This window comes from Mobula hypostoma, chromosome 22 (assembly GCF_963921235.1).
Source record: "Mobula hypostoma chromosome 22, sMobHyp1.1, whole genome shotgun sequence".
Taxonomy (NCBI): Eukaryota; Metazoa; Chordata; class Chondrichthyes; order Myliobatiformes; family Myliobatidae; genus Mobula; species Mobula hypostoma.
In genome coordinates, this window is record NC_086118.1 from 10,152,330 (window position 1) to 10,176,629 (window position 24,300).

At 40.4% G+C, this 24,300-nt stretch overlaps 1 protein-coding gene across 3 annotated transcripts in view; it reads right to left on the reverse strand.

Moving 5' to 3' along the window:
• Positions 1-989: 989 nt before the first annotated feature.
• The window catches only part of LOC134360175 (protein outspread-like), a 464,667-nt gene continuing 441,356 nt past the window's right edge, over positions 990-24,300 (reverse strand). Inside the window, exons 23-25 of one of the 3 annotated variants that reach the window (XM_063074212.1) lie at positions 22,753-22,835; positions 6,917-6,977; positions 990-3,678 (exon numbers count right to left, since the gene is read on the reverse strand). In XM_063074212.1, the coding sequence (XP_062930282.1) occupies positions 6,945-6,977; positions 22,753-22,835 (116 nt within the window). In that variant the 3' untranslated portion in view covers positions 990-3,678; positions 6,917-6,944. Of the gene's footprint in view, positions 3,679-6,912; positions 6,978-22,752; positions 22,836-24,300 lie in introns of all 3 variants that reach the window. The other 2 variants (XM_063074211.1, XM_063074210.1) reach the window with 2 other exon arrangements.

A 24,300-nucleotide genomic window follows, 5' to 3' on the forward strand; every position in this document is an offset into this window, starting at 1 on the left:
ATTTGAGACACAGGTGTATAAAAGGACAGGGTTTATTGGTATTCACATGGTAAAGGAATATTTTAAAAATTAATGACCAAAGCATAACAGAATTTCGAAACATAGAAAACCTACAGCACAATACAGGCCCTTCTGCCTACAAAGTTGTGCCGAACACGTACCTATCCAAAAGTCTCTTAAAAGACCCTATCGTATCCGTCTCCATCACCGTTGTCGGCAGCCCATTCCACGCACTTACCACTCTCTGCGTAAAAAACATAGCCCTGACATCTCTGTACCTACTCCCCAGCCTGTGTTCTCTTATGGCAACCATTTCAGCCCTGGGAAAAAGCCTCTGACTATCCACACGATCAATGCCTCTCATCATCTTACACACCTCTATCAGGTCACCACTCATCCTCTGTCGCTCCAAGGAGAAAAGGCCAAGTTCGCTCAACCTATTCTCATAAGGCATGCACCCCAATCCAGGCACCATCCTTGTAAATCTCCTCTGCACCCTTTCTATCACTTCCACATCCTTCCTGTAGTGAGGTGACTAGAACTGAGCACAGTACTCCAAAGTGGGGTCTGACCAGGGTCCTATGTAGCTGCAACATTACCTCTCGGCTCTTAAATTCAATTCCACGATTGATGAAGGCTAATACACCGCTCACCCTCTTAACCACAGAGTTAACCAGCGCAGCTGCTTTGAGCGTCCGATGGACTCGGACCCCAAGATCCCTCTGATCCTCCACACTGCCAAGAGTCTTACTGTTAATACTATATTCTACCATCATATTTGATCTACCAAAATGAACCACTTCACACTTAACTGAATTTAACTGAATCTGAGTAACAAACATGGGCCTGAAACTTAAAGGCACTTACAAAGATATGAAGAAAAAGAAATAGGGAAATTAGATTGATGGTTGTTACAGTAGATGAATAGTAGCAGGTGCTTAACAAAGTATTTAATGGTTTTAATATAGATACAGACCATTAATACATAATGTGAAAAAGGATCCATTTGTAGTTAACTAAAGATTGATTAGAGTGAATAATACAGCTTATAATGTTCCAATATTAGTGCAGTTCTCAATAGCAAGAGGTTTACATTAAGTTAGCATTCAGGTACATCAAATGATGAGAAATGTTAACACTTTGTAAGGGTGAGGTTGCCTTGCCACAATTGTATTTAGAACACATCTGGAATACTGTAGATTTTGACTTGTCTAAAATAAGAATAGAATATTCTGGAAATACTCTACAGGTCAGGCCACATCTACCAAGAGACAAATAAACTGTTCAGGTTTAACTGTGATAACCAGTTTCAGTAAAGCCACTTAGCTCCAGACCTTGTTGTAGCCTTGGTTCAAACACTGACCAGTATTAAATTTCAGAGCAGAATTGAGTGTTCAAGACATCTTTTGAAGCAACACACAATTAATCTGGATAAACATTTTGCCAAATGAATTTCCCCATCCAGAAGTGTCTTGTACCAAGGATCACAATGGATAAGCAGCATATCCAAGAAGGACTTACTGACAAATCATATCTAAGTTAACAGATGATTTAAACAATTCCGTATTTTGCAAACATGTTTAATAAGAGGATCAGGAATAGGCAACAGCACAGGTGCTGCATTTCTTAAGAGTTCACTGCCAGAAGGAACATCATCTGGAGATATGGATGTAGAAACTTTCCCTGCCAACTCTTCTTTTGCAGATAATCTACAATTGCTGCTTCAACAACATTCCACAACTAACACCCGAAGGCCACATTACCTACAGACAGATGTATGCAGTAAAAGGAGTTAACTACATGATCCTGAGACTGCTGATAAGATTACCATCAATCAGGTAGCAGTGGCACTAATAAATAGGTTCATTTTAATTTAAATTCATTAATATACGCAAGTATGTACTATCACAACTTGAGGCCAAATCTCCCCAAAAGATACATAACTATTCCAATTTTTGAGGGTAGAAGTTTGGTATTTAAATGCAGTGAATTCAGTACTCCAGACAAATGCTCACAAACAACACTTAGACGTGGTGCAAAAATATTTTATTGCTAACATATGCAAAGTTAGGTGGTGCGGTATTTACAATCACAAACAGCAGTTTCTATGACTGGAAAGGGAAAAGGGAGCAAATTTAGCACATTTAAATAAATACAGGGCCTGCCTCTGGCTGAAACTACAAAGCTATCCAATATTCCCTGTCTCCCTCACTCAGCAGAAAGATGACACCCATTCTGCACATACAGGTGAAAAAAAGATGGGTCTTCAGATCCTACAGATCATTGATGTTTTAGAAAAAAAATATCCCTTTGGTGGGCCATTGAGACTGAAATATGAAACTATCTAAACGACACAGCATGCTCTATGTTATTCCAACTTGTCGTTTATTCAAACATTAGTACATTGGTCAATTTGAGTCATATCTGCAGTGGAGATGTCTGAAGAATTGGTTATTACTAAAAGGTGAACATCAAGAATTCTATTTTTTGTTCACACTTTTCCTACAATATATCATGACAAATTAAATCATGACTAAGCTCAAGTTGTGAGGCTACATTCTTGTTTCCAGCGGCCCTGGTGGTCATTCATTCAACTTCTGTTTCAATGACTACAAAGTTAATGAGCGACTCTCAGAATGCAATACAGGTCTTCGGATGCTTATTTGCACAGGAGTGACCAACAGTGCCAAAAGAGCAAGGAAATAGCAAGTGCTGACCAAAAGCTAGATAAGTTATGCTTTTAGTTTAATATCCAAATATAGATTATTGTCAATGAAAGATTAATACAAGTTTATACATTTGACATAGTTTGGCAGCTCCTTTAAAACCTCACAGTCCACAGTCACTTTAGTAGAGATATAGAATCCTCACAAGCAGCTGTAGAAATGGCACAAATAACAGTATCAAAATGAATAAAGCTTCAAAATCACTGCCAACTGTTCTTATCTAAAAAATGTTTTAAAAGTTCCAAAGTTTTGATATAATCATTAATGGGCTGACAAAAATATGGAAGATCGTAACAGTTTTAGTAAGATTTGACTGGTTTTATTTTTGTTAGAGGAGTGTAAATGTGGGGAAGAGAGGGTATTTTGCAGACCAGGAAAAAGGGGCACTGCCTTCAAATTAATACCTTCTCCGTATATTCAAACATCCAAATCAAGCTTCAGCTTTCAGTCCATAAAAAAGAAAAAGGAAAATACACAAACATCCCTCTCTTGTGGTTATATACAAGTAGTGTCTTTCATATTTTCAAAAAAGAATTTTCCATTTGTTTTCACTGGAGCTTATACAGCAGCGTATATAAATCAGCTTTACAGACTGTGAGGGACCACAAACCCCAAACATCAAAACAAAGCTAATCTCTATGTAGTATTTACAAAAAGAGATTGCAATAATATTAGTTGTAGCATCTGCAGTGCATGGAATTTAAAGTAAATGCTGTAACTTTACAATAATAATCTAAGGGAAAATAGGTGTGCGAGGGTTGTGTGTTTTTAAATACAACTTGTGTACCACTGCTGAACAACTCAAAACTTCCATTAGAGGTCTTATTTGATTGCAATTTACTGCAAAGGCAGAATGGTTGCCCCACACATGCAAGAGCTCTTAAAATTCTTTTGTCTCCTTGTTTTCAAATAAATGAAACCTCTGCTGAACTGTAAGTCCTTCTTTCAAGCTCTGTGGATAGAAAGCAGGAGAAACAATCAGCCTTCTTACAAAAACTAACACAAAAATCAAATAATAATTTCATGTTTCATTGCAGCACACAACTCAATTATCCTTTGCTTTTAAATCTAGATTGATGGTAATCAAAAATCAGGTTTAACAATATAAAATAAAATTTTAGAGTACTGTGCAATTAATTCTCTAATTATTCTTAAAAATTCATAAATGACAGATGTCTTACTACCTATTGAATATAATTATTGGTTTACAAAGCTTACTTTAGATGGACAATGAAGCAAGAATAGTTGACATGATTAACAACAGACTAAACAATCACTAAACCATACATGCATATATTCGGGCACAGAAGGACAAACATAATAAAAGCGACAATTAGATTCCACACAACTGGTTGATAAAGGCTCATTTTACATTTTAAAAAGATTTTATTACAACTCAGTAGAACATACTATCCAAGATAATACAATTCAATTTCACAACAGGTTAGACATAATCCAACTGTAGTTCCAAATCTACAACTGGAATCCTGGCAAAAAGTGAAATATTAAACTTTAAAAAAAGGTAAATAGGAATAAAGTGATTACTGTGTAGGAAATTAAATGCCTTCCCAGTTTTTCTTCACAAAACAGCAAAATACGATTGTTAAGATGATCGGGTACATTGATGGGAAGGGTATGGAGGGCTATGGTTCAGGTGCAGGTCGATGGGATTAGGCAGATTAATGGCTCGGCACAGACAAGATGAGCCAAGGGGCCTGTTCCTGTGCTGTAGTGTTCTATGACTATCAACAAGATGTCTGATACAAGATGAAGTCAATGGGAAAATAAGCCTCAATTCCAAACACTGAATTTTATCAGAAATCCTTTTGACTACTTTTACTATGAAATCCAATATAAACCAACAATTTTGTGCTGTGGGCATGCATTCATATTGTGGTTGCTTCAAATGCAAAAATGGGTGGAGAAATTTTCAAAAAGGAATTTAAATTAACACAACTCCCAATTCTGACAGATTTCACTGGATGTGTTGTTAAAAGACTGATGTCATAAATACTATTGGAAAACAAACATATCCACAATTACAGCAGATATGGTGCAAGCAATTGTCACAAGATGGAGTTACCTAGACTCTGTGCAGCTTTCAGATACATGGCTTTGGCCCCCAAATGATAGCATGGGGGACTGGAATGCTTTTTCACTGATTATTTCAAATATAGACATTGATATTTGTGTGGACCATTACAACAATAAGACTTGGAAGCTTTGTTAACTCATTAGAGACTAGAATATTCAGCCCAAGGAAGCAGCAGACTACCTCATTAAATATATTTACAACATAGTTATATTTTGCAGAGCAAGGGGAACTAAGGGCTACAGAATCATAGAACACTACAGCACAGAAACAGGCCCTTTGGCCCATCGACCTGCACCCAGACCATAGCCCTCCAGACCCCTGCCATCCATGTACCTATCCAAATTTCTCTTAAATGTTGAAATCAACCCTGTATCCACCACTTGTGCTGGCAGCTTGTTTGAACTCTCACCACCCTTTGAGTGAAGAAGTTTCCCCTCATGTTTCCCTTAAACTTCTCACCTTTCATCCTTAACCCATGACCTCTAGTTCTAGTCTCACTCAACCTCAGTGGAAAAAAAGCTTACTTCCTTTTACCCTATCTATACCCCTCATAATTTTGTATTCCTCTATCAAATCTTAAAGTTCCCTCAGGTTGTTATAGCTTGGGGTGATAATGGGGCAAGCTCCCACTACCTGGAGCTGAGCTCATGGCCAGAAGTCCAACTCGTGCACCTTATATAAACCATATTCCATAACCCTTCCATATTCTGTTCCAGTTTTGAGAAGCCGAAGCAACAGGTTTCACAACAAGCCAATGATATTAAACCCGATTCTGATTCTACAGCCCGATTGGTAATTTAACCTTTACATAAGCTGCAGTTTTGTGGTTCAAGGCAACAAAGCATGAAAATAACATGAACGAAAATCCTTTTTTAAAAGAAAATTCTATGATGTTTAGTAGAATGGAACATTCTGTATAAACCATCAACGTAAATTGCTTTATTTTTGCAGTGTAGTTTTAAATAAGCATGCATGGAACAAACACATTAGACACCCAGAGTTCAATAATTGCATGGCACTCCAATGATTTATAAAATCAGTGGAAATAAGCAACATTCAAAAGAAAGCATAAAAAATATGCCAAGTGTATATACTAAACCTCTAATGCTGTTGTGGGGTTACCAAGAGAACATGAATTTAGGATAGGGAATAGGATATTCTGCCCATATAGCTCGACCTGCCATTCAATGAGTAATAATTAATGAACATCTTAATTCCAACTGCCTGCCTTCTCTCTGCATCTGTTAGTAGCTTTATTTGGCAGTCATAATCTATCTTAAATTATTAAGACAGTTTGGAACTACTACATAATGTTACATAATTACAACTATGGTTGAATTTGTTGTTTCTGGAAATAGTTGATCGAGATGTACAAGATGATGAGGGACACAAATAGGCTAAATAGCAAGAGACTTTTCCCCATAGCAAAGGTGAATAAAATCAGAAAGCATCTCAAGGTAAGGGTAGGACGTTTAGTGGGGATTCAAGGAAGAATCTTTTTTCTCTGAGAATTGTTGCAATCTAGAATGCATTGTCCGAGCGGTTGGTGGAGGAAGCACCTCACACAGCATTTGAGAAATAACCACACAATTACTTGAATTTCCGATGCACAGAAGTCTATAGGTCAAATACTGAAAAATAGAATTAGTACAGATTGGTATGGACGTGAAGGCTAAATGTGATTTTATGAATTTGGGTTGCCCCAGTTGTTTGGGATACCTTGCAATCAAGGCAACCAAAAAAAACCCACAGAGGAATAACTTGATTTTCACATTTATTCTTGCAATATGACCTACTACAGAACTACACCTTTTGAATTCTTTCAATTACTGGTTCACCACTACACCATATAAATTTGTTGATATTTGTGGTCATGCACACTTCAGGAAAATTTTACAATAAATTTCAAATTCTGGAGTTATCTTGCTTGTAGACACAGCAATGAGAGATTTAATTTCACACAGGCCAAAGCAGAGACCAATAAACAAATCCAAACAGACGCCAGTGGATGCCCACACATAAAAACAGCCCAACTCCCACAGTGACATGCTGTGACTCAGTGACAATAGCTAATGATGATTGTTTGTTTACCTACAAGGGAAGATGTCAATCATCAGGTAGCTCTAGCTGTCCCATGCCACCTCTTTACTCACAGACTACAGGACGACGATGGGGAGCAAAATGGAATAAGGCATTAGAAAACAAAGCATCACTGTTAACCCATGTATTTTAGACAAAGATTTCTTGCTTGATTTCACCCAGAAGCAGGAAATCTCAAAGGTTATTTCTTTAAATCAAATATAACTACATTAGTTCTTCCAGCAAGGTGTGAGTGACGTTCTCTTCCTCCATCAGTAAAAATAGCTCAAAGCAATTCACTCCTTTGCTAAATAAAGCAAATCAACTTTTTATTTTCTTTCTCTTTTTAGTGATCTCATAAGGGTTTGGCCAATGACAGTGCACAGCACACAGCACCTAAGGTGAAATAAATGTTGAGCAGTAACCTTGAAATGGGAAAATATGTCATTTCTAACTTAGCTTTGATGGATCTTTGACCCCAATAAAGAGTTCTAATTGTTATTTTCATATATATATATATATATATATATATATATAAAAGGAAGCATCTCAAGTATAGTGCACAATCTCACATGAGAAGCAGGCAACTTGTTTCCCTGATTTACTCAATATAATGCTACAGTTGCCTCCTTGAGGTGCCAGGTTATCTAATGACTCCTGCTGATCCAACAACACTGCTGTCTGTCAAGAGAGAGACTCCTTTGATGGGAATCATGCCAAAACTTTGGGCTTTTAAATAGTACAGCCTCCTAGAATGATGACACTTGACTCATTAACACAAATCAGCATCCAGAAGATATAGCCAAAAAAAAAAATGAGAATCACTTCCTTCAGTACGGAAAATACTGGGGAAGTGGGGGGTACTGATTTTATTTCATATCATAAAACTAAGGATATAAGTCATGAAATCTACACCTGTTCACAGTTGTGGTTTCCCTGCAATGGATTGGGAAATAAGCTCAATTATCTGAAAGGACTTTCTGTTCAGATTCGTGTAGCAGGAGATGTTGCTTGAGGTAAGAAGCGGGAGCTTTCCAAAGTGGCGCCTGTTGGGACTTTCTGCTCAGTTTGTTTCATTGGCAAGAGCCAATAATAAGTTAGGTTTAAATGGAGTAACCATTGCGGGAGCAGTCATTATGGGAGTAGGCAACTGAGATTTTGGCAAGAAGAGGCAGAGGGTGAAGTGAGTTTTCAGTAAGTCTATCTTTCTTTATTATTACATAGGTAGCACAGTGGGAATGGAATCCAGAGCAGTGGTGTGCGCCTCTTGCAAGATGTGAAAAGTCAGGGAGAATCTCCTGTGACCCTGATGACTACAGCTCTGAGAAGTGTATCCTTACACCCATTTTAGGGAGCTAGAGTTGGAACTGGGTGACCTACACATTATTCGGGTGAATGATAGTCAGGAGCTATCAGGAGAGGGCAAAGGAATAGATAGACAGTACAGAGTACCCCTGTAGCTGTTCCCCTCAATAATAAGGACAAGGCTCTGGATACTGTTGGGGTTGGGGGTGGATATGAGCTAGCAGGGGAAAGCTGCAGAAACCAGTATGGATTTGTGGCTCAGAAAGGAATATGAAGAGAGCAGTGGTGATAGGGGATTCAATTCTTCAAAAAATTGATGGGAGATTCAGTGGACAAGAAAGAGACTCCCGGATGATATGTTGCCTCCCTGCTGCCAGGGTCAAGGACATCTCAGACTAGTCCACAGTATTCTTAAGGGGGAGATAGAGCTGCTAGAAGTCATAGTACATACTGGTACCAAAGACATAGCTAGGAAAAGGGATGAGGTCCTGAAGAGCGAATATAGGGAGCTAAGAAGGAGCCTAAAATGCAGAACCTCAAGAGTAGTAATCTGCTCATGCTACACTCCATACCAGTGAGGGTAAGAATAGAATGGTACGGCTGAAAAACTGGCATTGGGTGCAAGTTTTCAGATTTGTGGATCATTGGGATCTCTTCCCAGGGAAGTATGACCTCAAAAAAAAGGAAGGGTTACACCTGAACTCGAAAGTGAACTTACAGGCAGATTTGCTAAAGGTGATGGGAAGGATTAAACTAGTTTAGCAGTGGGATAGGAACCAGAGTGATAGACCAGATGATGCAGCATTTGCTGTAAAGGTAAAATGCAATGTGGCGAAAGACATTGAGGAAGGGATGGGGATTGTGGATGGGGCATAAATGCAGTCACTTGGATAGGTTGAAATGATGAGAAGTATCAGGAACAAGGGTGATGAACTCAGAGCATGGATCAGTACTTAGAGCTATAATGTTGTGGCCAAGACTTACCGAGACTTGGCTGTCACAAGGGCAGGGATGGCTGCTGGATGCTCCAGGGTTTAAGGTATTTCAAAAGGGGCAAGGAGGGTGGTAAAAGAGGTACCTTATGTTTTGTAACACCAAAACAAAAAACTAATTGAAAAGAAAAACTTGGAACCAGGAGATGTGTGCCTACTTCCATTTTTTTTTTACGTTTAGCGAGATGTACACTTATGACATGGTGACATTATGTTGTATGCCATTCTCGAACTTTTATATATAACCAATGATGTATTATGTAAACAACAAAAACAGTATATTTACAATATTACCCACATTATTGAAATATTAAATATCCAACACTCTTCCCTACTTAACTATAAACTCTAACTCAATATAGAAGGCATCTCAACTTATATAAATATTCACACACACATACATGCAGTATATTCAGATTCAAAATACATTATCAAAGTATGTATGCAGTATACAACAATGAGATTTGTCTACCCAGATACCCACAAAACATAGAAAACCACGGAACCCGTTCAAAGAAAAAACACCAACTCCTCCCAACCTGCAAAAGAAAACAAATCGCACAAAAGGCAACAAGAAAGAGTGAGAAGCCTAGTATATACATATACACATTCATACAGATATACACACACACACACACACAATATACTGTATAATGACAGTATAGACATCAAAGGCATAGTAGACTTTAAATTACAGGTCGACCTTCACTAATCCGGCTACCTGTAATCCAGTTCCTTCGATATTCTGGCACTTACTATGCTTGATGTGATCCTTCTGTAATTCGGCATTTTCACTAATCCGGCACTCCTCAGATCCCAATGGTGAAGGTCAATCTGTATCTCATTCAGGCCCAGATTTAATTGCTGTGGAAGATTTCTTACTCCTGTGTCTCTCTGGACAAGGGAGAGGGGTGGCATCACTGATTGGGAGAGACTTGAGACATGTGTCTATGAAACAATCTCAACTTCTGGGGCCTTCTCCGTGATGGTTGTAGGAGTTGACTTTGGGACTTCAAAAAGTGGTTTTGATAGCTCAGCACACCTTTTTTCTCTAACAATTGACTCTGCTCTCTTCAACTGGTTAATGTATCATCTCCAGATGACATCAGATGCAATCTCCACTGTGTAGGAGAGTGGTCCAGTTCTGTCCTTAATTTTTTCAAGTACCTACTGCTTGCCCAGGCATGGAACATCGAAGCTCCTTGTTTGAGAAGACTCCAATTTGTGTCAACTGTTTGTCTTGCATACTCTTTTTGAGATTGGATCGGAGGAGATCCAAGCATAAGTGCAAAGGACGACCCAGGAACAGCATATCTGGTGAGTTGCTGGTTGTGGAGTGTGCTAAATTGCGAAATGCAAGGAGAAAATTGGTGAGCTTCTGATTCAGTGTCAGTGTAGTGTGTTCTGCTGACATTGCATTCTTTAGATCCTGGACAAATCTTTCTGCCAAGCCATTTATAGCTGGGTGGTATGATGCAGATGTAATACATGTCTTATTCCATTCATTTTCAGAAATGACTGAAACTGTTCCACAGCAAACTGTCCATTGTCATTGACCAAGAACACCAGTCCTTGAGAAGAGACTTCACAATACATAACAATATGTGAGCCTGTAGTGAAGACTATTGGGAACTTTGTAGCTGCATCCACTACTACCAAGAAATTTATGCCCATAAATGGTTTGGCAAGATCTACAAGAACCCTCTGTCAGGGCAATACAGGCTATTCCCAGGCATGGAGAGGCACTGCTCTTGGCATCTTCTGGATATGGTGGCATCCAAACAGTGCACGGAAAGCGACTCGATCTGATGATCTATCTCAGGCCATCAGACAACAGCCAGTGCTTTCATTTTAGCTCTTTAGCTCTCAATTTGGATGGTATAACAACTCTCAATCCCCACATAAGGCAACCCCCATCAAGGGCAAGTTTATCCTGGTGCTGGTAAAAATGGGGGACTGGAATTTCTGCTGCACATTCCAGTCATTTTGAGTGGCCATGTAGACTTGAGACAGTCTGGGGTCTTTTCTGGTGTCCCTTTGAACGATCTCTGTTGCATAGGGAGACTTTTGATTTGCATTAGGGAGAATGCATCAACAGCAGTGTCCTCTTTTGTAAATTTTTCAGGCATTGCCTTTTCCAAGGGTAAATGGGACAGTCTGTTAGCTTTTCCATGATTAGTTTTCCTCTTGAATTCGATCTTCTAATTATGTCCCCCAAGAAACAGAGCCCATCTCTGCTTTTATGCTGCTGCTGCTGTTAGCAGAACACCCTTCTGTGCATTGAAAATGGACACTACTGGTTGTAAACTCTCTCCAAATGTTTTCCACCCTAAACCAGATTCAAGGGGTCTCTGTCAATCTCAGCACAATTTTTCACTGTAGCCGTAAGGGAGCATGAAGCAAAGGCTATGGGGCGTTTACTTCTATCACTCATAGCATGCAACATGACTGCACCTATAGCATAAGGCTAGGCATCACAGGCAAGCTTCACTGGACAATGCAGATCATAATATGTGAGTGTAGTCTCTGATGTCACCATTTCCTTTGTTTTTTTGGAAAGCTACCTCACAATGCAATTTCCATTGCCATTTCTTCAAGATCTGTAGTAATGAGTTCAAGGGATGCAGCATAGTAGGCAGATTTAACATAGAACTTGGAATAGTACAGCTTGGCAGGAACTTGTTATAGCAATTGACAAATCCAAAAAGTGACTGCAACTGTGATACGTCCTTTGGCGTTGGGGCATCCACCACTCCTCAACTTTTCTCAGCACACTCATGTAATCCTTGTGCATCAATAGTGTGGCCATAGTACATGAATTCACATTGGTTGCATCATGCTCCAACCCATAATCTTCAAATCTTTTTAACAATGTCTTGAGATTCGGGAGACGTTCCTTATCATCCTTACTGGTAATAAAGATGTCAAATAACACTGAGTGCCAGGGCAGCCTTATAGCACTTGGTCCATGTCTTTCTGCCAGAGTGCTGGTGCAGATACCACTCCAAAAATAAAGCCTATTACAGCAATTAAGTAATTTGTGAGTGTTTATGGTGACAAACACCTTGGACTCTTCTTCCTTCTACATTTGTAGGTAGTTTCTGAAGTGTTTTCCTCCTACGGTTTGCAAAGATATCCTCTATCCTGGGTAGAGGGTATTGATCTACTTTCAGTACTGGGTTGATGGTGACCTTAAAATCACCACAGATTCAGACAGACCAAGTTCCTTTTTGCTTTTGGGACCACTGCATTACCCATGGGCTTCTTTCAACCTTGGTAAGAATTCCTTCAACCTCCATGCAAACTAGCTCACTGGCTACTTTATCATGGACGGTATAAGGAACCAGGCAGGCTTTGTCAAACTTGGGTGTGGCATTTTCATTTAACACTATTTTACCCTTTATATGTTTGAGTTTTCCAGTGCCATCCTTGAACACTGCTGTGGCATCATCCATTGCCTTTCTTAATTCGCTTTCTGTTGACTCTATTTCAAAGGATGTGGCATGCAAATAGTGGATGGATATCCAATCAAGTTTTAATTGTCTCAGCCAATCACAGTCCTACAATGCAGGCCCTCTGTTTTTTTCCCATATGCAAGCCCAATGTGGCTTGTTGGTTGTTGTATTTCACTGTTACAAATGTCATTCCCACATGAGTTATCTTTTCTCCAGTATAAGATCTTAGTTGGATATCTGCAAGCTTCAGTTTAGTATCTTTTAAGTGGCATTCAAACTCATTTTGTGGAATGACTGAAACAGCTGAGTCAGTGTCCTCTCATCATTATCAGATTTTTCATCAACAATATGCAGATTAGTGCTCTTCTTGAAACCACAACTTGACTTCCTACCATAACTGTCACACAATTAATTCAATCAGGCAGGTTTCTGTTTAGATGTTGCATTATTGTTCACATTCACTTTTATTCCTGAATTGCGTCTCTGCTGCATCCATTGATATAGCAATTTCAACTGCTCTTCTAAATGAGTTGTGCTTCAGATAGGAGCCATTTTTGAATGCTTTCTTGTAAGATTCTACAAACTATGCAATCTTTCAGTGTATCATGAAGCTCCCTACTGAACTCTGAATGCTCAATTTCTTCAATTCAGCCACACACACTGGAATGGACTCTCATTCCTTTTGATTCTGCTTATGAAACCTAAAACGTTCTGCAATCAACAATGAGTTCTATTCTAAATGTTCCTTCATTATTTTCACAATACGGGTCCACAGTCCCTCATCCGAAATCCTTAGGGCCAAGTTGCATTTCGGAATTCAGAAATTTTTCAGATTTTAGGAAATTGATGATTATATTGACAATTAACCTGTCTCAGTGCAGGTAGACTTTAAGACCCGGGAGAGCTCCGGACCTACACACACCCTCTCGTATACTTTAAATCTAGATTACTTATAATACCTAATACAATGTAAATGCTATGTAAATGGTTGTTAACCTGTATTGTTTAGGGAATAATGACAAGAAAAAAAGTCTGTGTATGCTCAAACAATGAGTGCTGGAAAGAGAACTACTGGGTTTTCCCGATCTACGCTCTTGTTGACATTTTCACAGTGAAATTAAACACAAAGTCAACAGTGAACACAAAACATCAGTGAACAGAAAATGCACGTGTAACCAGTATGACGCGCTGAGTCACAACTGACGTCTAGCAGCCTCTGCTAGTGCTGCCACATCACACCTGAGTGACATCAGCTGTTGGCGAGAAAAACTTTGGTTTTCGGAGCTTTTTGGATTTCAGAATTTTGGATAAGGGATTGTGGACCTGCATCAGCAAAGCTTAATTTTGGCTGGTTGGTTGGAGCAGTCAAACTTCTAAACAAGCTGCATGTTTTTCTACCCAATGCACTTAGCAAAACTGGGACTTGCTTTTCACCAGCTATTTCATTTGCTTCAAAATACTGTTCAATTCACTCAGTATATGTCAACCAGTTATCTCTTGTACAATCGAACAAGAGATAACTGGTTGACTGGTCCATCTTTCCAATGTAGCCAGAAATTACTGCTTTTTAAAAAAAATTATCATCACCTGGTACTCTCTGTTTATGAACCTGAGAATTCATCCACTTTCTGCCTTTTTAAAAAAAGTTGCACTGTACTGCTGCACCCTTTTTAAAAAAAACTTGAATATTTCACTATGCTTCTGAAAGGAAAAAAAGTGCTGTGCTTCCACAGGTATGTAGTTGTCTCAGGTTCGTTGTAGAATTTACTTGTTGACACTATTATGTTTTGTAACTCCAATAGACAAAACAAATTGAAAGAAAAATACAGACTGGGAAATGTGTGTCTACTTTGTTTCTTCCTATACTTAGCGAGGCGTGCACTTATGACATGGTGGCATGATGATGTACGCCATTCATGTACTTTTACATATAATCCCCAATGCATTATATAAACAACGAAGAACGCTTAGTCAAACAATGTATTTACAATATTACTCAAAATTGCACTGAAATATTAAATACACAATAGGTGGAGGAGTGGCTTTGCTAATTTGGGATAGCATCACGGCTGCAGATAGGAAAGATGTTGTGGAAGGATCACCTGCCAAGTCAGTTTGGGAGGAAGTCCGAAACAGGAAGGTTGCAGTCACTGTACTGGGAGCATTCTGAAGGCTCCCCAATAACATGAACACTGAGGAGCAGATCAATAAGCAGATTTTGGCAAGGTGAAAAATTAACACGCGACTTCAACTTCCCTAAAATTGATTGGCACCTCCTTAGTCCAAGGGGTTTAGATGGGGCAGAATTTGTTAGATGTATCCAGGACGGAATCCTGACACAATATATGGACAGGCTAACAAGAGCTCTAGGTGGATATAGTACTAGACAATGAACCTGGTCAGGTGACAGGTCTTTAGTGGACGAACATTTCAGAGACAGTGACCACAGCTCCCTGGCCTTTAACAAGATGGGAGCAGACAGTATGGGAAAGTATTTAATTGGGTGAAGGCTAATTATGATTCAGTTATGCAGGAACTTGAGAGTGTAAAATGGGAAAATATGTTATAAAGGAAATGTGGAGGTTGTTTAGCAAGCACTTACACAGGGTTCTGGGTAGATTTGTTCCACTGAGGCAGGGAAAGGACCCATGGTTGACAAGAGAGGTGGAATATTTAGTCAAGAGAAAGAACAAAGCATAGACAGGGATCTTGAGAGTTAGGGAAGGGAAGATAGCCAGGGAAGTGCTCAAGACGAAAGGACCTAGACCATAAGATAGAGGAGCAGAATTAGGTCATTTGGCCTATCATATCCACTCCACAATTTCATCATGGCCGATCCATTTTCCTCTCAGCCCAAATCTCCTGCCTTCTCCCTGCAACTCTTCATGTCCTGACTAATCAAGAACCTATCAACCTCTGCTTTAAATACACCCAATGATTTGGCCTCCACAGCTGCTAGTGGCAACAAATTCCACAGATTCTCCACTCCCTGGCTAAAGAAATTTCTCATCTCCATTCTAAATGGATATCCCCCTATTCTGAGGCTGTGTCCTATGGTTCCAGACTCCCCGCCAAAGGAAACATCTTCTCCATATCCACTGTATTGAGGCCTTTCACCATTCGCTATGTTTTGATAAGAAATACCCCCCCCATCCTGATACTTCTGAATTCCAGTGAGCACAGCCCGAGAGCTATCAATCAATCCTCATATGGTAACCCCTTCAATCTCATCAATCTCCTCTGAAACCTGGGGCCCAAAACTGCTCAGAATACTCCAAGTAAGGCCTCACCAGTGCATTATAAAGCCTAAGCATTATTTCCTTGCTTTTATATTCTAGTCCTTGTGAAATGAATGCTAACATTGTATTTGTCTTCCTCATCATTGACTCAACCTGCAAATTAACCTTCAGGGAATCCTACACAAGGACTCCTAAGTCTCTTAGCACCTCAGATTTTTGAATTTTCTCTCCATCTAGAAAATAGTCTATGCTTTTATTTCTCCTGCCAAAGTGCATGACCATAGACACCCTGACACTGTATTCCATCTGCCATTTCTTTGCCCATTCTCCCAATCTTTCTGCAGCCTCTCTGTTTCCTCAACACCACTTGTCCCTCCACCCATCTTTGAAACATCCGCAAACTTGGCCACAAAGCTAGAAATTCTGTCATCCAAATCATTGACATATAATGTAAAAAGAAGTGGTCCCAACACAAACCCCTGTGAAACACCACTGGTCACTGACAGCCAACTAGAAAAGACTTCCTTTATTCCTACTCTTTGCCTCCTGATAATCAGCAAATGCTCTATTCATGCTAGTATCCTACCTTTAATATTATTGGCTCTAACTCTGTTAAGCAGCCTCATGTGTGGCACCTGGTCAAAAGCATTCTGTAAGTCTAAGTACGCAACATCTACCGATTCTCCTTTGTCTATCCTACTGGTTAGTTCTTCAAAGAATTCCAACAGAATTTTCAGGCAAGATTTTTCCTTTAGGAAACAATGCCAACCTCAGCCTATTTTAGCATTTCCCTCCGTCCACTCTTAAAAAGTGGAGTGACATTTGCAATTTCCCAGTCCTCCGGAACCATTCCAGAATCTAATGATCCTTGAAAAATCATTACTCCACAATCTTTTCAGCCACCTCTTTCAGAAGCATTTATCCACCTTTAGACTCTTCAGATTCCCAAGCACCTCTCCCGAGTAATGGCAACTTTACTCTCATCTGCCCCTCACATTCTTGAACTTCCGCTATAGTGCTAGCGTCTTCCACAATGAAGACTGATGCAAAATATTTACTCAATTTGTCTGACATTTCTTGTTCTCCCATTACTACCTCTCCAGCATCATTTTCCAGCTGTCTATTATCTACTCTTGTCTCTCTTTTACTTTCTACATATCAGAAGAAACCTCTGGTATCCTCTTTAATATTACTGGTTAGCTTACCTTACTATCCATATTTTCCCTCTTTATGACCATTTTAATTGTCTTCTGTTGTTTTTTTTAAAAGCTTCACAATCCTCTAACTTCCCACTAATTTTTGCTCTATTATATGAAAATTACGACTGAGAAGGTGCTCAAGAAGCTTAATGGTCTGAGGGTGGATAAATCTCCTGGTCCTGATGGAATGCACCCTCGGGTTCTGAAGGAAATAGCCGGAGAGATTGCGGAGGCATTAACAATGATCTTTCAGGAATCGAAAGATTCTGGCATTGTACTGCATGACTGGAAAATTGCAAATGTTACTCTGCTACTTAAGAAGGGTGGGAGGCAGCAGAAAGGAAACTATAGACATGTTAGCTTGACATCAGTGGTTAGGAAATTATTGGAATTGATTGTTAGGGATGAGATTACGGAGTACCTGGAGGCACATGACAAGATAGGCCAAAGCCAGCATTGTTTCCTGAAAGGAAAATCCTGCTTGACAAACCTACTTTAATTTTTTTGAGGAAATTACAAGCAGGGTAGACAAAGGAGATGCAGTAGATGTGCTGTACTTGGATTTTCAGAAGGCCTTTGACAAGGTGCTGCACATGAGGATAAGAGCCATGGAATTACAGGGAAGTTACCAGCATGGGTGCAGCATTGGCTAATCGGTAGAAAACAGAGTGGGAATAAATGGATCCTATTCTGGCTGGTTGCCGGTTACCAGTGGAGCTCCACAGGGGTTGATGTTGGGACCACTGCTTTTTACAATGTATGTCAATGATTTGGACTATGGGATTAATGGATTTGTGGCTAAATTTGTCGATGATACAAAGTTAGGTGGAGGAGCAGGTAGTATTGAGAAAACAGAGAGCCTGCAGAGAAACTTAGATAGTTTAGGGAAATGGGCAATGAAGTGGCACATGAAATACAATGTTGAAAAGTGTATGGTCATGTACCTTTGATGGAAGAAATAAATGGGCAGACTATTATTTAGATGGGGAGAGAATTCAAAATGCAGAGATGCAAAGGAACTTGGGAGTCCTTGTGCAAGATACCCTAAAGGTTAACCTCCAGACTGAGTCAGTGGTGAAGGCGGTGAATGCAATGTTGGCATTCATTTCTAGATGTATCGAATATAAGAGCAGGGATGTGATGTTGAGGCTCTATAAGGCACTCGTGAGACCACCCTTGGAGTATTGTGTGCAGTTTTGGGCTCCTCCTTTTGGAAAGGATGTATTGACATTGGAGAGGGTTCAGAGAAGATTCACGAGAATGATTACAGGAATGAACGGGTTCCCATATGAGGAACCTCTGGCAGCTCTTGGGCTGTATTCCCTGGTGTTCAGGAGAATGGGGTGGGGGGGGCGGGGTGGAAGAGATCTCATAGAAACATTCTGAATGTTAAAAGGGCTGAACAGATTAGATATGGCAAAGTTATTTCCCATGGTAGGGGAGTCTAGGACAAGAGGGACGACTTCGGGATTGAAGGATGTCCATTTAGAACAGAGATGCGGAGAAATTACTTTAGTCAGAGGGTGGTAAATCTATGGAATTTGTTGCCATGAGGGACTGTGGAGGCCACGTCATTGGATGTATTTAAAGCAGAGACAGATAGGTTCTTGATTAGCCCAGGGCATCAAAGGGTACGGGGAGAAGGCAGGGGATGGCATGACTGGAAGAATTAGATCAGCCCATGATTGAATGGCAGAGCAGACTCGATGGGCTGAATGGCCTACTTCTGCTCCTATATTTTATGGTCTTATCTTACGCTCTCTTTGGCTTTTACGTTAGCTTTGACTTCCCTTGTTAGCCATGGTTGCATCATCCTGCCTTTCGAATAGTTGTTCTTCTTTGCGATGTATCTATCCTATACATTTCAAATTGCTCCCAGAAATTCTAGCCATTACTGCTCTTCTATCATCCCTGCTAGTGTCCCCATCCAATCAACTTGGCCAGCTCTTCTCTCATGTCTCTGTATTCCACCGTAATACTGATAAATCTGACTTATGCTTCTCTCTCTCAAATTTCAGGGTGAACTCCCATCATATTATGATCACTTCTCCTTAAGGGTTCTTTTACCTTAAAGCTCTCTAATCAATTCTGGTTCATTGCAGAACACCCAATCCAGAACAGCTGATCTCCAAGTGGGCTCAACCGTGAACGGATCTGAAAAGCTACTAAATAGCATTCTACAAATTTCATCCCTTGGGATCCAGCACCAACCTAATTTTCCCAATCTACCTGAGAATTGAAATCCCCCATAACTATCATAACATTGCCTTTTGACATGTTTTTCCATCTCCTGTTGTAATTTGTAGTCCACATCCTTGCTACTGTTCAGAGGCCTCTATATAACTCCCATCATGTTTTTGAGAGCCTTGCAGTTTCTTAGCTCTACCCACAAGAATTCTACACCTTTCAATCCTGTGTCACGTCTTTCCAAGAATTTGATTTCACCTTTTTACCAGAGCCATCTGTCTATCTGTCTGTCTTTTCTATACAACATGTATCTTTGGATGTTAAGGTCCCAGCTATAATCTTCCCACAGCCATGACTCAGTGATCCCCACAACATCATACTTGCCGATCTTTATCTGTGCTGCAAGTTCATCTACCTTATTCTGTATACTGTGTGCATTCAAATATAACACCTTCAGTCCTGTATTCATCACACTTTGATTTTGCTCCCCTTTTACATTTGAACTTATCCCACTGACTGCAATTTTGCCCTATCATCAGCCTGTCCTTGCTAGCAGTCTCAGTACACACAAACTTTGTATATCAACCACCCCATCGTCAGCCCTATCACTTAGGTTCCCAGCACACTGCTAAATTAGCGTAAACCTTCCCACACAGCTCTGGCAAACCTGTTCATGAGGATACTGGTCCCCCTGGGTTCAGATGTAACCTGTCCTGTTTTACAGGTTGTACAAACTAGGCCTAAAAAGAGAAATGAGAAGGGCTCGGTGAGTAAGATTAAGCAAAACCTTTGGGTGAGGCTAGACCATGGGTCATGGGTTAAGGGTGAAAGGTGACATGTTTAAGGGGAACATGGGGAGGAACTTCTTCACTCAGAGGTAGGTGAGGCTGTGGAATGAGCTGCCGACAGAAGTGGTGGATTCAGGTTTGATTTTAACATTTAAGAGACAGTTGGATACATACTGTACATGGATGGGAGGGTCCAGGTGCAGGGAACAGCTCAGCATGTGCTAGATGGGCCAAAGGGCCTGTTTCTGTGCTGAAAAGTCCTGTGACTCTAAGCCAGCACTTTTTTTCTTTGGAATGAAGGAGGATGAGATGCAACGTGATAGAGATGTGCAAGATGATAAGAGGCATAGACAGAGTGGACAGCCAGCATCTTTTTCCCAGGGCATAATTACTAATATGAGAGGGCATGCTTTTAAAGTGATTGGTGGTAAGTGTGGTGGGAATATCAGATGTAGTTTTGTTTTGTTTTACACAAAGAGTTGTAAGTTTAAGGGTGGTGGTAGATGCAGATACCTCAGGGACATTAAGAGATTCTTAAAGGGGCACACAGATGAAAGAAAAATGGAGGGCTATGTGGGACGGAAGAGTTAGATTGATCTTGAAGTAGATTAAAAGGTGGCACAACATTGTGGGCTGAAGGACCTGTACTATGCTATGTTCTATCAGTTTCAGAAATCAGCTTTGCATGGGACAATTTAATCTGATGAGTGCATTTTACGGAATAAAAATTAATTATACAAACTAACTTGGTAAATCACCCTAAAATGTGACAACACGTCACTTATCAATTCAATGACACAGGTCTCAAAAATGAGATATTTATCAACTATGTACTAAATCAAGTAATGCATTTAAACAAGTGTTTAGATTCTTATGTATGCATGAACTAAAAACCTTCTTATAAGTTTATGTATCATGAAAAAGACTAAAGCAGTGTACCTAACCATAGCTCAGTTTTCTTCCCTTTTCACTCAAAGGGGAAAAGTAATCCTGTGGATATCCTGTTCCCAGTATATCTGTAGTTTAATGGGACATTGCCTAAGTGATCACTTTTATGTGATGGTTGCTACTTACTAGGTGTGCCAGCAGGTTAGTTTACGATGAGTGAAAAGGATCAGTTAGATCTCATTCCTTACCTGATGTCCACACATATGCAATGCATTATAATGGTCGCTGATGGGACGCACTAATGGAATGTGGATTCGTGTCTCTCACTAGTCCTTAATCATAAGCGAAAATGCTAATTTCAACACCCTTTTTTTAAAAAATCCTTCCATATATTAAATCAGAGGGCATGGTTGTCCTGTTACGGTCTGAACTTGAAAAGTGCACAGATTACTAAGTATCACATACAAAATGCTGGAGGAACTCAGGTCAGGCAGTGCCCATGGAAAGGGATAAACAGTCGAAGTTTCACGCCAAGACTGATAGAAACATAGAAACATAGAAAATAGGTGCAGGAGTAGGCCATTCGGCCCTTCGAGCCTGCACTGCCATTTATTATGATCATGGCTGATCATCCAACTCAGAACCCCGACCCAGCCTTCCCTCCATACCCCCTGACCCCTGTAGCCACAAGGGCCATATCTAACTCCCTCTTAAACATAGCCAATGAACTGGCCTCAACAGTTTGCTGTGGCAGAGAATTCCACAGATTCACCACTCTCTGTGTGAAGAAGTTTTTCCTAATCTCGGTCCTAAAAGGCTTCCCCTCTATCCTCAAACTGTTGACTTCCCCAACATCGGGAACAATCTTCCTGCATCTAGCCTGTCCAATCCCTTTAGGATCTTATACGTTTCAATCAGATCCCCCCTCAATCTTCTAAATTCCAACAAGTACAAGCCCAGTTCATCCAGTCTTTCTTCATATGAAAGTCCTGCCATCCCAGGAATCAATCTGGTGAACCTTCTTTGTACTCCCTCTATGGCAAAGATGTCTTTCCTCATGGAATGCCTTGGCTCAAAACGTCCACTGTTTGTTCCTCTCCATAAATGCTGCCTGACTTGCTGAGTTCCTCCAGCATTTTGTGTGTTAGTCTGGATTCAATGCATCTGCAAAATCTCTTGCATTTAAGAATACAATGTATTCAGACTTCAGTTAGATTTTGAATTTGTCAGATAATTCCATTTCACAGATAATCCTTACAGGTGAGTTGAAACAATCTTGATGAAATAACCCAAAATTTTTCATGTGCTCATTCCTCGAAAGGAATCATTTAAGAGAATATATCAAAATTGTCAGCAGCTGCCAAAAAAATCTAGTTTCCTTCTATTACCATGTACAGTGGCTTCAAGTCAGCTTTGGATTTTAAAATAATCGGATAATATAAATAAAAGGGACTTTGGAGATACCTGCCAGTCCCGTGGTTTAAAATTAACCATTGTGTGATGGACAATGACTTAAATTTAAACATTAAAAACTAAGATATAAAAGTCTCCTTTTCACCTCAACAGCTCATCTGCATAGTGGTACCTGAGAGCCTTGGTTAAATCTTCGGAGGTGCATAAAAGTTTACATGTACGTGACTGGACCACAAGGTGGTTTATAATGTTGAAAAATGAAAGGATGTTTGATTGCCTATGGCAATATTAGCTTATGTACTTAAGCACACAAAATTAGCAATTTTCCTTTAGGCTAATCTATATTGGAGCAAACTACCATTAAAGATGTGGAAATAAAAGATTACCTTCGATCTCAGAGCTCGATCTGCTCGTTTTGCTGCTGCTGCCATCTTCAGGATATCGGGATTGCTCTTTGATTTCATTATATCTGAGAAAAAAATATCTACTTCAAATTTCAAAACTAGGATCCTGTTTTCTCAAAGACAACTTCAGACAGAAGTTCAAAACTACTTACATACTTCAAAATGTCTATTTGGCAAATGTGTTTTAAAGTGATTCCACAATGAAAGCTATACTTTCTCCTGAGCAACACACATAAAAGTTGCTGGTGAACGCAGCAGGCCAGGCAGCATCTCTAGGAAGAGGTACAGTCGATGTTTCAGGCTGAGACTCTTCGTCAGGACTAACCGAAAGAAGAGCTAATAAGAGATTTGAAAGTGGGAGGGGGAGGGGGAGATCCGAAATGATAGGAGAAGACAGGAGGGGGAGGGATGGAGCCAAGAGCTGGACAGTTGATTGGCAAAAGGGATATGAGAGGATCATGGGACAGGAGGCCTAGAGAGAAAGAAAAGGGGGAGGGGGGAAAGCCGAGGATTGGCAAGGGGTATAATGAGAGGGACAGATGGAGAAAAAGGAGAGAGAGAAAAAGAAAGTGTGTATATAAATAAATAAATAACGGATAGGGTACGAGGGGGAGGTGGGGCATTAGCGGAAGTTTGAGAAGTCAATGTTCATGCCATCAGGTTAAACATAGAAAATAGGTGCAGGAGTAGGCCATTCGGCCCCTCGAGCCTGCACTGCCACCCAGCACAAACATGGCTGACCATCCAACCCAGAACCCTGCACCTGCCCTCCCGCCATACCCCCCGATCCCCCCAGCCACAAGGGCCACATCCAACTCCCTCCCAAACACAGCCAATGAACCGGCCTCAACCGTTTCCTGTGGCAGAGAACCCCACAGACCCACCACTCCAGGTTGGAGGCTACCCAGACAGAATATAAGGTGTTGTTCCTCCAACCTGAGTGTGGCTTCATCTTTACAGTAGAGGAGGCCGTGGATAGACATACCAGAATGGGAATGGGACGTGGAATTAAAATGTGTGGCCACTGGGAGATCCTGCTTTCTGTGGCGGACAGAGTGTAGATGTTCAGCGAAACGATCTCCCAGTCTGCGTCGGGTCTCCCCAATATATAGACGCAGTATATCAGCCCAGCCAACTCACAGGTGAAGTGTTGCCTCCCCTGGAAGGACTGTTCAATCCCTTCCTACCTATGTTCGTGACACTTCTCAGGCTCTGAAGCTTTTCAATGATTTTAAGTTCCCCAGCCCCCGCCACTTTATTTTCACCATGGATGTCCAGTCCCTATATACTTCCATCCCCCTTCAGGAAGGTCTCAAAGCTCTCCACTTCTTTTTGGATTCCAGATCTAACCAGTTCCCCTCTACCACCACTCTGCTCCGTCTAGCGGAATTAGTCCTTACTCTTAATAATTTCTCCTTTGGATCCTCCCACTTCCTCCAAACTAAAGGTGTAGCCATGGGCACCCATATGGAACCCAGCTATGCCTGCCTTTTTGTTGGCTTTGTGGAACAATCTATGTTCCAAATCTAT